The sequence below is a fragment of the Pelobates fuscus genome, chromosome 5 (genome assembly GCF_036172605.1).
Source record: "Pelobates fuscus isolate aPelFus1 chromosome 5, aPelFus1.pri, whole genome shotgun sequence".
NCBI classification, from domain to species: Eukaryota; Metazoa; Chordata; class Amphibia; order Anura; family Pelobatidae; genus Pelobates; species Pelobates fuscus.
The window spans coordinates 253312129-253329237 of NC_086321.1; the positions used below are offsets into that span (position 1 = coordinate 253312129).

General features: G+C 41.7%; 2 protein-coding genes across 3 annotated transcripts in view; one reads left to right on the forward strand and one right to left on the reverse strand.

Annotated features, from left to right (window-relative positions):
- Positions 1–13187, reverse strand: part of FOCAD (focadhesin) — a 207238-nt gene extending 194051 nt beyond the window's left edge. The window contains exons 1-2 of one of the 2 annotated variants that reach the window (XM_063455217.1): positions 13105–13187; positions 4867–4935 (exon numbers count right to left, since the gene is read on the reverse strand). In XM_063455217.1, the coding sequence (XP_063311287.1) occupies positions 4867–4923 (57 nt within the window). In that variant the 5' untranslated portion in view covers positions 4924–4935; positions 13105–13187. Of the gene's footprint in view, positions 1–4866; positions 4936–5306; positions 5326–13104 lie in introns of those variants that run through there. The other variant, XM_063455218.1, reaches the window with a different exon arrangement.
- The window catches only part of MLLT3 (MLLT3 super elongation complex subunit), a 266211-nt gene continuing 254422 nt past the window's right edge, over positions 5321–17109 (forward strand). Inside the window, exon 1 of the mRNA XM_063455222.1 lies at positions 5321–5404. The gene's annotated coding sequence lies outside the window, so the exon portion shown is untranslated. The remainder of the gene's footprint in view (positions 5405–17109) is intronic.

Genomic DNA, 17109 nt, shown 5'->3' on the forward strand with positions numbered 1-17109 from the left:
GCCAGAAGCAGGTACAGCCACCAATACACCACAATCACCCACACAGGAGGAAACACAGCCCCAATCTGAACGACAGAGCTGTGAACAAGCAGCCCCACTTTACCCTGACTTCTCCAATTTAGCCACCAAGCAAGACATTAAGGCATTACTAGCGGACTTCAGACAGACCTGGGCAGCAGATATAGCTGTGATACAAACAGATCTGCAGATGGTGACAGACAGGGTCCGCGCCACAGAAGACGACATCATAGATGTAAAACAAACAGTGTCCACTATGGGTGAAACGCTCCAAGAAGTGCAGAAAGCCCAACAAACACTTTCCTTACAGCTTACTATGCTGGACGATCGCTCCAGACAAAACAACCTGAAGATCAGGGGGGTGCCCGAGACCATTTCAAAGGAGGAATTGCCCCACTATCTGAGGCGCCTGGTGACTTCACTAGTATCATCGACACAAGCCAAAAAAGTAACAATCGACAATATATTCCGCCTACCGAAATCATCCAGGGCCCCATCTCAGGCTGTCAGCGACATCCTTATCCACTGCACATCCGCTCAAGACAAGCGGACACTCCTAGCGGCACTACGAGACCGCACACCCTACCGGTTTGAGGGCTCGGACCTGTCATTTTTCCAAGATTTATCACGGCACACCCTACAGTGGAGGCGCACAATGACTCCAGTGACAAGCCGACTCAGAAACGCCGGAATAGCGTACCAATGGACGTCACCAAGACTACTCAGAGTGCTCCACAATGGGAACGCACACACCTTATCTTCAACAGAAGAAGCTCCAGCTCTGTTCAGGAAACTGGGACTATCCGCACCGCCTGACGACCTAGCAAGCAGCCACACATGGGACCCGGCGACTGTAGTCCCCTTCACCCCGAGACGCCAACAGGAACCACGAAATGGGACTTGAAAGACTGCCAGTCAAGGCCCACACACACAACCAAGGGCCGCATCCACACTACTTTTGCCCCAATACTACTGTTAAGAGTTATTACTTCAATCTGTTCTGCTTACCTAGGCCAGCCTAAAACCAGGGTGGTCATGAACCAGGAACCGCAAGAGTGGGGTTTTACCTCCCTCCCCCCCCCCCCCCTGCTTCCCCCATGGTTAGGGGAACAACACGAGCCTAACTACTCGCACTCAGACACATAGGCCCCCAACGAGCCATACACCTGATTTCCAGCCACCACGGTAATACAATGCCGGTACATTTTTACTTTTGTTTTCTATACTGTACCAAGCCCATAGGCAGTGCTGTACCCTACTCTACCGTATCATACTCTACGCTACTAGAATACTCTTAAGTATGGCATACTACATACAAACCACACTCCTGTAACCTTAAGAGTGACTAGCTCTACCATATGCAAAGCTCGCCCAACAAGCTAGGCCATACAAATAACGCCCACTTGACAGATAGCGACGGTCCGGCCACACTTATATAAAAAACGTGCATTGCTTCTCATGTTACTTAAATGCTATAACCCACCTGATGAATCGTTTGTGTTTAACTACTTTACTTTTAACTACTTTACTGTTAGTACGCTAAACTTGTTGGTAATATTCTAGAACGTTACAATAATATAAAAGGAGGCAGACACTCATAGGAGAGGTTGCATTATGTTAGCATGATCCCTAACTGTATGAAGAATGTGCATTCCCTTCATTATATTCTGTATCCCATTTAACATGTGCCTCAATAAAAGAAAGATTGAAAAAAAAAAAAGAAAAAAAAAAAACTAAAATGATTCGCCAGCTTATTGGGTGCTTTAGATCTGAAATGCCAGGGGATTGTAAGTTGCGGCATAGTAAATCAGGATGGGCTCTACTGCAGGTGACCCTTGGTGGTGAGGGCGGCAGGGATGCCTGACAGAGTGGTTGCGACTGGGCAAGGGGCTGGTAATGCTTTCCTGATAGGTGTAGTCCCCGGGTCAGTCCGTGCCGTCAAGCCCTTATCTCTTGTTGCTGGGTCGTTCCGTCTTGGGTGGAGGCTAGGAAGGGCTGGAGCAATATGCTCAGGTGTCGTACAGCCGCCGCTCCTTTCTGTGTGCAGGTGCTTGGCATTTAGGGGAGTGAGTGAGGCTTCTTGTCGTAGGGCACTCTCCCCTGATTGCTTCTGTGGTTTGGTTGCCACCAGCCTCCTCAGTTTCTGCTGCTCGGTCGCTGCACAGCTCCTGTAAGCCGCTTGCTGCAATGATATGTGAGTCAGCTTTGTCTGTTTGAGATTTCGTGATGAGGGCTGCCGCCATCTTAGACGTGTGGCCTGCGGTTGTGTTCAGGAGAGTGATGGTGCTTTCCACACGCACAAAGAAATTTTTCCGCCCCACACATAAGCCACTAACCTCACTTTGTGTAACGTAGTGTAGTGAGCTGACACATCCCTGGAGCAGGTTACTGTGGTGCTCAGATGGCGCTGGATGGTGTCCTCTGTGTGCAAGTTCCAGTCTGTGGGTACTTCGCACATGTGGCTGGCGTGCGGCGGCCATCTTGGGAGGGTGCTGCCGGTGAGTTTTCCCCAGCAGGGTGATTGTTTGCCGCCTGGCTTGGCGTGATAGGAGTTGCTGGTGTAGATGTAGACCGGGATGACCCCCCCGGTCCAGAGGGGGGGGGGAGGAGGCCGGACCCCAACCGGAGACCCAGGAGAGCGGCCGTCTCTTCCCGGCTCAAGCTCCAACACGCTTCGGGCCTTCTTCGGGTTACTGTAGGTCCCAGGTAGGGTCTTGAGGGGTATCTCCTCGTACCCCAGGGTCTGGGGCTCCGCTTGGTCTCCGTTGCCGGTTGATAGGGAGTGTTTGCCTCCAGTTTGCGCCGATTTTGGGTCCCCCAAAGCGGGAGCTCAGACTGAGTACGTCTGATCCCGTTGGCGGTCCGGCCCCGCCCCCCCGTTCAAAGTTTTTTATTCAAGAGTGTTATTTGCCACACACAAACGCAGTTTTCTGCAAACATGGCTCTTAACACAAACATATTGATTATCAAATATTAAGCGTATGAAGCTCCAAAAAGCTTGGCCTACAATGTCTATCACAAGGAGATCCAAATGGCCGTCTCCAATCTGTCTTTAAAATCCTACAGCAGCAATCACTGATTTAATAAAGACTACCATTGAAACATGCCAATATCACATTTTACAGAGATAATAATTTTTTATTTAATTTTATAACATTTTAGGTACCATACTTAACGATTAGCTCAACGACTGCTATGGGCTATCATTAGTTGGTAGAAATTTAGAGAAACAATAAGTAAGCAACCACCAGAGTCTGACAAAGCAAGCAAGTCATGTTATAGCAAGAAAAAGATATAGGTGGCGCTAAGGAATATATAAGTGTGGTGCTGCTAAATCACCCAAGTATATTGTCACTTTATTTATTGTACTTAAGAAGAGATATAGTCCAGAGATACAAGGTGAAAGGGCACACAATTAGAGAGTTGTTACCGTAAATGTACATTACACTTGATAAAAGACGGTGTGAATATTTCCTATACAAAGATAAAAATAAAACACAACATAGTGTAATCTGCATAAGTATTTTGTGAGAAGAGGATAGAACTCGAAACACTCACAATTTGTTGAGCCTGTTAAAGTTGGCTCTGAACTTTTAGAGCATGTATGTCTCCTTTACGGACATAGGCAATTTTTCTCCATAGGCTGAGTCCCACAGATGGTAGAAAGTTAAGGTAACAACTCTATAATTCTGTGCGCTTTCACCTTCTATCTCTGAAGCAAGTCATGTTATTTGAGTGCTCAGATTAATACGTAGTATTTGTAAACGGATTTATCATTGCAGTTCCTTAATATCTATTTTTATTTCTTTAAATCTTTTTTTAATACTTACAATTGCAATACTAGCAATCATGTCAAGATTACCACCAAGAAAAGTTTATCCTTTAGCCTTGCTACTCCCTAGGACCCCGAACAATGGACATAAGAAATGCACTGAGCTCTCTGATAAAACAATCACACCTGTGTATTTACTTTCACAAGAACGTTCAAAACCTAATACCAACTGTACAATTACAATCTTTACATTATGTCGCAGTGTTGTTCCCACAATCCCTGAATTTTTATTAAGGCAGCAATCTCTGTTATCAATGTAATAAGCCTGCATAACCAATATAGCCATATATACCAGAATGCATCATCCATGTTGGTTTGGGTTTTGGTTGTAATTTCGTACCAGAACAAGTGTGGGATCCCTTTTTTTTGTTTGTTTTTCTAAAGAACATTAATGTCACAAAAGATGACAGAAAGGTTCACTGCTGTAACAATTAAACTGATGCTGCATCTATTTGAATGATACCTGTTCCTAGATAAAATATGGAAGAACACACAGGTTTAACAGAATAGGCACAAATAGCATATGCATGTTTACTGAAAACAGGACACAAATAAAAGAATACCACATTTTGGTCAAAAGGCCTTAACCATACATGATTAAAGGTCATTGGCCAAAACATATTTGTTTTGTGTTTCTGTTTTCAATAAACCTACATATTATATGTGCCTTTTCTGTTGAACCTATAGATTATTTTATATTATTCAATGCTGGACGTAGCAGACCACCACCACTATGTACCAGATTGCGCACCGATTACTCCGTTACTCCCCTGGAGTGCTACCACATCCACTACATTGTGCCGACATGAATACGAAGGTAGAAAATATATTGCCAGAAAAATGACAGTTGTTAGGAGCAGAATTTATATTATTGACTACGTTTCTATTAATTACATGGAATTACAGTATATAGAGCAAGGTTTACTTATGGTATAAGGAACAGTGCATTTGTAATATTTCTGAAAACGTAAGTAACCAGCTATAACCTAAAACAAGAAAAGAAGACACCCACATACCTGTGTCTGAATAAGAGAGTTTGGAAATTGTAATCTTTTCTTGAGATCTTCTGACATCTTAAATAACGACTGAAATAAGGTCAAAGACAGGTATTTATCAATTGCGTTCACTTACATTTAAGAAACAATATTACAAATGTATTTAATCAACCACATACGTATTTATAGGTATTTATCGCTGCAAAAAACAAACAAACTGTGAGATCAAATCTAAAGTGCAAGTGTAAGTAATGTGCTTGTTTAGTACAAACTGTAAAAACACACCCTTTTTAAAAAGCGTTTATCTTAACAGAACAGCAGGGTGTTTTTACTTTCTTGCATCGTCAACTGGTTATTCCAGCTGCCTTCCTTGAAGGGGTTAAAGAGGCATCATGTATCTCAGAGTCAGCCTTCTGTCTATATGAGGCAATGCATTCATAATGAGTTGATGTGACACTTACTCATGCCTCTTAAACAGGACATGTGTGTGTAGCTTCGAAGAAGAAACAGCTGCTCCAGTCCATGGGATGCACGCAGAAACCCAAGAATTACATCAAATGTGAGTTATTTTCTCAGGCTACACAGTTATGAATTGTGTGTCCCTGTGTGCATTAGCTGGGAACTTATCACATCATTTGTTTTATCTGTTACATTGTTATGATGCTAAAGAATAGAGGAGGCACAGTCCATTCAAACACAACCAAAGTGTTTGACACTTAATGGATATATGAGCATGTTTCCAATGCAAATATTTAAATATATTTATAAAGCCAAGCATGAAGGCAGGTTCTAAGATCTGTAGAGGTAAGATGTTGTATTGGTAGAAAATAAAAAAAATAGTGCTGGCTGGCAGCAGGGGGATAAAGCGATCCATTTCTTATCAGTCTAAAGAATGATTGACATGGATACACAAGTGAAACAAAAGCCAGACATACGGAGGGTCAAAATACCAGACAGGTTATGCTGTGTTCGCCATTTTTGCTATGTTACTGTCACATATTGTGTTGGTTTTATTAACGTTCTAATAACATTCACTTCAAGTGTTGCCAGTACCCAGGCATTTCTATTTCATTACAGAGGATGGATCTAACTGCATCCCTCTGAGTTCACCACTGCTATTAATTACTGGTTATGACTGAGCTTTCAATATCACAAGAGTTTCCTTAAGGAGACATAGCCGATTTACTTCTGTCGGGAATTTTGGGATTATCTATATCTCCAAAAGCTTGGTATCTGTGCTAGCTAATAATAGCTTATTGATCCAAGGACAAATCTGACTGCTAGCTAGGAGACATGAAGGAATTCTCCCCAAACTGGAAATTATTTCAGATTGTGGGGAGGTTTTTTTGTTTGTTTTAACTTCGTTTGGATCAACAACAGTAATTCAGCGGTGTTAAAGGCGGAGTTTAATGGATTTGAGTGATTTTTCTGCTTGTATTACTATGCAACTATGGGTGTTAGAAACCTTATACTCAAGGCATTTCTAAAATTGAGTCATTTTCCCCAGCTGTAGCGGTGGTTCATACTGAATGTGAAGGGTGAAGGGGAAATGTCGCTTCCCAGAATTTAAATATTATGTTCATTTACCTCTATAGTCAACAAATTTGTATCACAAAGGTGGGAAAAATAAAATTATACATAGAAATCAGCAGCTGGTTTGTCTCTTAAAAGCACACAGATAACTTCATCTCAATGAAATGGTCTGGGTGCAGTGTCCTTATGGGGAAGCATTGGATTGGCGGCGATCATTCATTTGAGCATTGCTGCCAAAGTGAGACCTTTCAAACCTTACAGGTGGGAGGGACACACTGCTAAATAGGCAGGGAAACACTATAGCGATCGGAATATATGTTTGCATTATTAATGCTATAGTGTAACTTTAAGACAATACTTCTTGTTTTATATTCCCATTCTATACATCTATATTATATATACCTATATACTCTGAATATTTTGGAGCTGAATAGATGCTAATAATAATAATAATAATAATAAATGCTGTCTGTTTCATCTAGCCGTCAGCATAAAGAAAACATGTCGAGAACAGGAGAAATAGAACAATCAGCGTTGTTTAGTAGTGAGAACAGCTGGGAATTCAAAGTGAATTTCTAATTTAAGGCCAAAACAGCAAAACTGAAAATAGAATAGACTTGGAGAATGTTTCTAATTTGGCTATTTCAGCTAATTTGGCCTACATTTTTAAATTCACTTGCAATTCTCAGTTTAGTGCATAACCCTTCATTTTCCAATTCTTGTTATTTTGCAATGTTTGCCTGGACGGAAACTACCGAGCACTTTTTGATTGAAAACATACTAATATAACAAGTCTTTAAAGCAAGGGATGAATAGCTAGCAAATAAATATATCACACATACATTTTGTGTATAGATTGCTTTCCTGACAAACGTAAAAATTAAAAAACATGTACAGTTACACGATTTTTATTTTTCACAAAGCTTTAGACAGTATACAGAGTATGTTTCAAACTGGGTCTGAAATGTTAGTATGAAAGTTAAAATACTATTTTATGGGGCTGGGCCTGACTGCCAAGGTGGCCGGACGTGCTTTCTAAGCGCTCCGACACCAGCGGGCACTAAATCAATAATCCCGGACAATCAAACAATGTATGCAACACCTGATGCCCGGAAAATGCAGCAGGACACCCGGTGGAACGCACCGATATGTGTCTCGCGACTACCTGCAACACGAGCGCTCAAACCGGCCACGAGGCCTCCACGGGAACGGAGACTGGTGCCTGGGGGAGGCGGCCGCTCACCCGGCACGGGAACCGCTCGCAAGCAAGAAGCATACGCTGCCCCGCTACCCCCCCCCCCCTGGACCGGCGGGGGATATCCCGGTCCCTGCCGGGGCAGACTACCCCCGCAAAGCAACGCGAACAAACGACAAAACATGCGGTGAGGCGAACTTGCAGGGGGACCGCTAAGATGGCGGAACAGGCACGGCCTGCAACACAGAGTCCCCGTATCAAGCCACCCAAACATATTTGGGCATTCTTCGACCGGCTCTGCGCAGGCCTCTGGACGGAACTCAATGCCGGGCGCCGAGCCTTCAAGATGGCGAGAAAAGCGGCTGCGGCCTGGATTCGCCCGGCGGTCCGGCGAACCTTGGGCGGACTCCCACCAAGAATCATCAGAGTGGCCTCCCGACTAAAATGGCGCCGAAAAACGAGATGGCCGGAAAAGCCGTCCTGGCCCACGAGCGACAGCACTCAACCATACTCACGCCAACGCGAAACCAGCCAGCATACCCGACCTCACTCGGAGACTCCAGAGACCTCCGACCTGCATACCGCACTCACCAACCCCCGAGCTCTAGCACGCAACGGAGGGACCAACCGGCACACACAGGCTGCCGACCGGGTCCGGAGAGAGGAACAAGCGAAGGCTTCAACCCCTGGAATGACAACAACCAGGGGAGAAAGGCAAATGTGCACCGACAGCCTACAGGAACGCTTACCCGGGGACTCTGTCTGCCCCCTAGAGGGAATAGGCTAAGCGGGTGCCCAATGGACATTCCCTGGACCTCGGAGGTGATAACATACAAGTCTCACACACAAGGGACGCTATCCTGCCGTTTTAACATTGTTAGTTCTTTTGATTTAGTTCTCCCATCTTGTTTTGTGTAAGACGTTTAATATGTCGAGCTATGTGCAAAGCCATAATATTACTATCTACGAGTCATCTATAGCACCTTTAATCATTACTTTAACATGCTAGCAAAATTCATGATTCGTAAGATGCTAGGTTTAGTACTTAAATGTTAGCCTGCTACAGTTATGAATACCACTGTTTTCTTTCTTAGGAGCAATTTTGAGGACCAACGCAGATAGGGCGCTGCAAGCTTTCTTGTTTCTTTATCAGCTTATTAACGTTTCAACATATCAGTCTAGCCTACTATGTCTTTAAAACAAAAATGTGCAAGTTTTTTCATGCCACTGTCTAAACTATCTGTATTTGAATGTCAATGTACGCTGTTGTGGCGCACGACAACGCTCTGTACACACCTGCACGACAAAAATAAAGAATTAAAAAAAAAAAAATACTAAATATACTATTTTATCACAGTAGGTATCACAAAAATATATTAAAAAATAAATTAAAACGGTCAAATATTCAGCTTGTAGGTATTTGTAAGGACCCAGAAGGCATGATTAGCAGTACTGCTTAAGGAAAATTGCAACACAATGTAAAAGAAAGTCTGCATTAGGCTCATATACGGTAAATACTGTAAAAGAAGATAGCTGCTCCTGCCAGGGACAGGTTCCGTAAAAACTATCTTCCCCTACACTCCCGGGCCACCATACAAGTGGAGCTATCAATATGCAAAGTTCCCAGAAAGTGATAGAAGCCATTTTAAGTTTGCCTCTAGTGGCTACAGTATGACAACCATTAAAGGCACTTCCGCTGCCCTGATCAGGTAAAACTCTGTGAAGTGACGCATAAGCCACGGTAGGACAGCATTGATTATTATTATTATTGTTATTATTTTATTATGTATATAGCACCAGCAAAATTCTGTAGCACTGTACAAGGGGTGGACTAACAGACACGTAATTGTAACCAGACAAATGGATGCACTGGAACAGAGGGGTTGAGGGCCCTGCTCAATGAGCTTACATGCTAGAGGGAGTGGGGTATATTAGTTACACATAGAGTATAAGTAGGGGTAATGAAAAAGGTTGCTAGAAAAGTATTTACTAAGAACTTAGGTTATTTTTGACAGTTGCAGGAGAGGAGACTGAAAACTCGCTAACAGTTTAAATGATATGCTTTCCTGAAGAAGTGTGTTTTCAAAGATTTTTTTGAAGGAGTGGAGACTGGGTGAAAGTCTAACGGAGAAGGGAAGGGAGTTCCACAGAAATGGTGCAGCCCTGGAGAAGTCTTGGAGGCGAGCATCAGAGTATGGACAGGACAGAGGATAGACGTAGGTCTTCGGTAGAGCGCAGGGGCCTCGACAGGACATACTTGTGTATTAGGGAGGATAGGTAAGGTTGGAGCAGCATTATGTAGGGACTTGTAAGCAAGAACCAGAATCTTAAATCGAGCCCTATATCCAACTGGTTGCCAATGTAGGGACTGACAAAGGGGGGAGGCGTGGGAGGTGCAGGCGGACAGGAACATTTGTCTTGCCGCTGCATTCATAATAGATTGCAGCAGTGCAATCTGGGAACACGTAAGACCACTGAGAAGGGGATTGCAATAGTCAACGCGAGAAATATCAACAGCATGGACCAGCACCTTAGCCGCGTCTGGTGTTAAAAATGGGCGGCGCTAGCTATGTTTTTGAGATGGAAGCAGCAGGATTTGGCGATCGACTAGACAGAGGGGTGAAGGAGAGGTCAGAGTCAAAGAGAACCCCTAGGCAGCCTGCGAGGTAGAGGTGATGGTGGCTCCGTTGACTTGGACAGGTTGAGTTTAAGGAAGTGAGCAGCCATCCAGTTGGAAATCGTGGAGAGGCAGTCAGAGACACTAGTCAACATAGGCAGAGAGAGCTCAGGAGAAAGGACAGGTAGATTTGCGTGTCATCTGCATTTAAATGATAATGGAAGCCAAAGGAGATGATGAGTTTACCAAGGGAGGCATTAAAAATGGAGACCAGTAGGGGACCAAGGACTGAACCTTGGGGGACAACAATAGAGAGGGGTTGGGGAGAAGAAGTAGACCCAGTGAAAGAAACACTAAAAAAGCGCTGGGAGAGGTAGGAGGAGCACCAAGAGAGAGCATCTTGTAGACCGATTCAATGAGGAGCATTGGACAGGGCCATGCCTCCACCATGACAACATGGGAGGCAAAGAAGTTAGCAGCATCAAGGGAGTCTCGACCTGGAAAAAGGTAAGTAAAAAGTTACATTTTATCTTTTAATGGTAAGAGGTGGGTTGATGGCTTAATACCACTAGGGACACAGACACTATAGCACTAGGATATTTGTATAACTAACGCTATAGTTTTCCTTTACAAATAATGCATTATCAATGTCAATTTTGTCCATACTGTACAAGATCAAGGGCCAAGGGTTGATCTAACCTGCCCAAGGAGCTGTAATGGATATTTTGCTTAGCCTATGCCTTTAAGAACTTCAGCAGCACGCACATAGGTGTAAGATACACAGGAAACAACCACTTCTGTTTATTTCCTGTACTTCGACTTCCATCAGATAAAATACTGATGCCATACACTTATCTGCACAGTAAGGATATTAGCTATCCACTAAATCAGGGGCAGGCAACCTTTGGCACTCCAGCTGTTGGGGACTAGATGCACTTACAGCCATAATGCTGGCAAAGCATCAGGGGAGATATAGTCAACATCTGAAATGCCAAAGGTTGCCTACCCCTGCAGTAGATTGTGTATTAATGTAAAATAAAAGTAAAGGGTTTTCCATTGCACTAGAAAAAACAACAGTAAGCAACTTATAAAAAGCACCACTGTCAAATTCAAGTTTTTTGCATGTGATTCATATGGCATCTCCTCCATGAATTATTTCACTCCTGCACTGTGTAACTTCCACATACTTACAAGAAGCATTTTCTTTAATTTCTTGTCTTTGCTTAATATGCTTCTCAAATAAAAAATGGCCGATCTGCCAGAGAAGTGTGTGCCAGTGCCTTCTAGATTCATGTTCAAATGGGACACGAACCTATGGTACGTTTTTACGAAATAACATCTTGCCTCCTATTTTCCCTACCCCATGCCTCTCTTACTCTCCTGTAATTATCACTTTGTAGTCATGTGCCTCTTGCAATGTATTTCAATTCAAAAACACCTCAATATATAAACATTGTTAAATAAATAAATAGACAAAGCAGATCTGGGAGTAGTGCCGCTTGGTCTACTTTTTCATCATCGCATTCCTGTTTTTTCCCTTGTTCTATTTCCACTTCCTCTTTTTTGTTTGGTTTGTTTTAGCCCAAATTTCTCCCCCAGTGCTTTCCCCCAATTCCATTTGATGTTTGACATATAATGTACCCAAATATATTTAAACTCCCCCCCAATAAAAATAAAATAGAAATTCCTATAGATAAAATCTTTATGAAATGCTCACAAAAGATATAAAGACAGGGTACGGACAACTTTGCCTTAAGAATTTTTCCTACACTTCACAAAAATGTAGAGCTAATGCCGCCGAACACTCAGCTGTCATTAGTGACGGCTGAGGGGAGAAATAATTTGTATTTGGAGGCTGCCTCAGCACTGATGTCCGCTTTTAGGTGAAGTACCACAAGCTGAAAATGATCCAGTGAAGAAGATGGCAGAGGTAGCGAGAGACAGTTTCTGGTAAGTAAGACTTATTTTCCCTACTCTTTTACGATCAGTTTATTAAACACCAAAAGCTAGCTGAATGATATTCTGTTAACCAAATCCTCCTACTTCAGCAGAAGGGTTGTTATGTTACAGCCATTCAGCTATAGAGATATTCAGCTCTTGTTCAGTTACAATTTGGTTGCACTTCAGTTGGAGCTATTTCCAAACAATCTTTATTGCTGCAATGAGATCCATCTAAAACCAGAGTGAATCCATTTAAAGTTGTTAAATTTGCTTGATAGTGAGTAAAGTGAACTTCAGGGTTTGTTTGTTTTTACCAGCTGATTAGAATGTAACAGAGTTAAATTTAAAATGACCGAATTTAATACAGCAAATTCCGTTTTTGTTGAATAGATCCCAAAGAGCCCGAGTTGCCCAATGGGTAATATGAGAAATATGTTGCAATGCCTTCCAAACTCATAGAAATGAGTGACTCCAGGGTGGTTAAAGAGGGAGAAGGAAACATCTTTCTTCCTTTTATTGATGTGTAATTCTGCCATACACTTTGCACATTGTTGAGCTATAGAATTATGTTAGCCTGTGTGAGTGTCTGTCTCTCCTAAAGATGATGAGACTTTGTAACAAGCATCTATATAATACTGCTGAAACTGCTGAAACTTTATGGATGACTTGCTCACTATGGCAGGAGAGATGGTGTATTCATTCCTACACAGCTAATACATAAACATTATACAATATTCAGAGAGATCATCTAATAGTCACTAAAGGATAGAAAACTGATAATCCCACAATCACCAAGACATACAATAAATCCTGAGTGCTATCTGACCATACCAGCACTCTCTGAGTATCCCTGCTGTGGTATGACGTTTATGTTACATCACAGCCTCCACGGGTTGCAGTAATGCACAGCAAGCAGTGACAGAGAAGCTGCTCGTGACGTCATCACGCGACACCTTACAGCCCGATAACTTACCTACTGAGACACCTTCTGCCAGCGCCGACTTCAGGGGCCTGGTGATGACGTCAGGAGACGGATCGTCTCCACGCGCCAAGCACCTAGCCCGGGAGCTGTCGTGGGCGGGGCTATGCTCGAAATCCCCCTGTGATTGGCTAAGATGGTAAAAGGGGCGTTCTTGCAAGCCACCTTCTGAGCAGCTAAATGGCGAATGTGCGCATGTGCAAAGATCCTTTCATTAGTAATAGGACAGCTGGGAAGACCTACTGTGTGCAGGGAAGCATATATTGAACTTTACTCAATACCTTATTATCACTCAGAACTGTATGGAGAAAATATACATTAGACTTTACTCAATACCTTATTATTACTCAGCACTGCAGGGAGAAAATATATATTGAACTTTACTCAATACATTATTATCACTCAGAACTGCATGGAGAAAATATACATTAGACTTTATTCAATACATTATTATCACTCAGAACTGCATGGAGAAAATATATATTGAACTTTACTCAATACATTATTACCACACAGCACTGCAGGGAGAAAATATAGATTATTATCACTCACAAATGTATCCAAATACAATGTAACTGATTTAGGAGAGACAACTCAGGTGGGGGCTATCTGCCCCCGGAACTAGGCATATATGGTCTTAAGTGTCATTTTAAGCATCAAGCATTTCCTGAGTCCAAGTTAGCCGATTTTAAAATAGGATATCTAAAATGACACCTATAAGCTTGAACCTTGGAGTCAAGGTAAATTCTTTGAAAGTACTTTCAAAGCTCTCTTTTTGTTAAACTCCCAGGGGCAATCAATAGATCATACTATTAACAAGCAGGGTTATTCATTAATGTGAGCATTATCCTGAACTATTATGTATTATTTCTAGCATTTATATAGCACCAATGTATTCTGCAGTGCTTTACAATATTACTCAAAGGTGAATTTTATATCTAAAGCCAAATTAGCTGAATTGGGGGGGGAATCCCTAAATCTGCTTCCAGTTTGGCTTATATAGTCTAAAATTTTAAATAAACTTTGAAATGGCAGTGATTCCCACAGTAGAAAGTTACCCTGAGTGTTACTCATTATAGTGTGAAATGTCAGAAACTCAAAAAATGATTCTCTGTGAAATGGTATGGATGAGGTGCCCCTGACATTTTAGTCCTGGAAAGTAAAAAAAAATGTGATTTGGTGTAAAACCGCAATGTTTTCATTGTAGGACTAAACACACCTCCAGTGGCTGCCTTACTGGCATCCACTACAAGAGGGTGCTTCCACTGCAATAACGGATTCAGACTTGGTTCTTAAATCAATACTTCTCATAGAAATTAGTTGATTGGAGGAGAGTGGCTCTTGCTGAGCATGCACGTCTCATCCACAATGCTTCTACACGAGAAGAACTGAATTATATGAGGAGTCAGCAAGATGTCGGGGGAGGCAGATATGGCAGCTGGAAGTAACCTCCTAGAGTAAATAGTCAAACCAAGTGGAAGCTGTTCCATAGGGGAAGGAGGGGCAGCGCCTCCACACCCTTCTCAGGTTTTTGTTGCAAAAAACAGAAATATTTAAAGGAACACTAAAGGGGCAGGAACAGATGTGTATTCCTGACACTAGTGTTAAAAGCATACTCCCCCCTTAACCCCTTAAGGACAGAGCTTCAGAAGCTTGACTTACGCTTAATGACACAAGCAATTTTTGCATTTTCTTGCTGTTTGCGTTCAACTGCAATTTGCATCTCTCTCATTTATTGCACCGACACATATTATATACTGTTTTTTAAAGGACAGAAAGGGCTTTAATTTGATATAACATATATATATATAAATGCTTACTTATTATAAAAAAAATACAGAAAAATGAAAAAAAAATGAAAAATATTTTTTTTTACAGTTTTTGCAATCATAATGTGTTCATAATTAGTGCAGGTTAAGGAAAGTAATTAAAAATAAATTAATTTATTTGTTCTGATTTACAGAATATATAATGTGTCTGGGATTTTCAGTTTTTTTTGGTAGTTACAGGTCACAAAGCACAAGGAGTAAAATACAATTTCAATGTGGAGCGATTTTAGAATTTGGTATGTTTGTCTTGTAAGCCTAATAGCCATAAAATAAAACAAAATTGCCACACAAAAGTATATATTTATATAAAGTAGACATCACAGGCTATTTACCTAAGGTTGTTTTGACACTTTCTACATAGCCATTTTACCGCCAACCTCTGCTAAATATTGGAGTAAAATTGTGTTTTTTGGGGGTTTTCGCACACAAACGTATAACAAAGAACTTCTCATGTGTATTTTGTAAAGTTGGTGTGTGCTATTCCTGTACAAAGTTTTATTATGTGTTCAGTTACTTCTGCTGAGTACAACGGTACCCCCATTGTATGTCTTTGGCACTATTTCGTGAAGCTACAGTGCCATATAGGAGACCTGTCCTTTTCAGTATTCACAGTAGAATTTTGAGAGACGGATTTAATGAGCCTATGCTTCCATTTGGGGTATTATAACAGTTTGACTGTTCAAAAACCCCCACAAAGGCCTACCATTTGTAAAAGTAGACACTCCACGGTATCTCATAAGGTGCATATTGTGCCTTAACATGCCCCCATTTTTTTACTATTACATGCCAAAGTATGTGGTAAAAAATTATTTTGTGCATTTTTTACATACAGATTGCATTTTTGCTGGGCATTTTGTATATTTCATATGTGCCACTAAGTTCAAACCCCCCAAATTATGCTCAGCTAAGTCTTCTGAGTAAAAGGACACCCCCATTGTATGTCTATGGCACTATTTCGTGAAGCTACAGTGCCATACAGGAGACCTGTCCTTTTCAGTATTCACAGTAGAATTTTGAGAGACGGATTTAATGAGCCTATGCTTCCATTTGGGGTATTATAACAGTTTGACTGTTCAAAAAAAACCACAAAGGCCTACCATTTGTAAAAGTAGACACTCCAGGGTATATCATAAGGTGCATTTTGTGCCTTAGCATGCCCCCATTTTTTCACCAATATATGCCAAAGTATGTGGTAAAAAACAATTTTGTGCATTTTTTGACATACGGATTGCATTTTTGCTGGGCCTTTTGTATATTTCATATGTGCCACTAAGTTCAAAACCTCCAAATTATGCTCAGCTAAGTCTTCTGAGTAAAAAGACACCCCCAATGAATGTCTTTGGCACTATTTTGTGCAGCTACAGTGGCATATTGGAGACCAAGCCATATCAGTTTTTACAGAACTTTGAATTTTGACGCTGGGCCTATGTGCAATTTCCAAGCATCTTCGTAAGTTTTAAATTCAAACTACCCCACAAAGGCCTACCATTTCTTAAAGTAGACACCCCAGGGTATTTCAAAAGGCATATTTTGAACCTTAGCGTGGTATAATTTTTCCGCTAGCTTGTACCAGGTGTAGTGGTAATAAGCGTTTTTTCTGCCTTTTTGACACACAAAGTGAGTTTGCACAGTATATTTTGCAAACCTTATGTGTGCTACGACTGTATAATACTTCATATGTTGCTCAGCTATGTCAGCTGAGTACAAAAATACCCCCGTATGTACCTTTGCCAGGTATATGTGGACATCAGTGGGGCACATTTGGGACATAGCTATTCCAGTTTTTTTCAAACTTTAAATTTTTACGCTGTGCCCATGTCCCATTTTAGAGTATTTTACCAGGCTATATAATTCAAACTACCCCACAAAGGCATACCATTTCTTAAAGAAGACATCCCAGGGTATTTCAAAAGGCATATTTTGAACCTTAGTGTGGGATCATTTTTCCGCTAGCTTGTACCAGGTGTAGTGGTAATAAGCGTTTTTTCTGCCTTTTTGACACACAAAGTGAGTTTGCACAGTATATTTTGCAAACCTTATGTGTACCACCACTCTATAATACTTTATATGTTGCTCAGCTATGTCGGCTGAGTACAAAAATACCCCCGTATGTACCTTTGCCAGGTATATGTGGACATCGGAGGGGCACATTTGGGACACAGCCATTCCA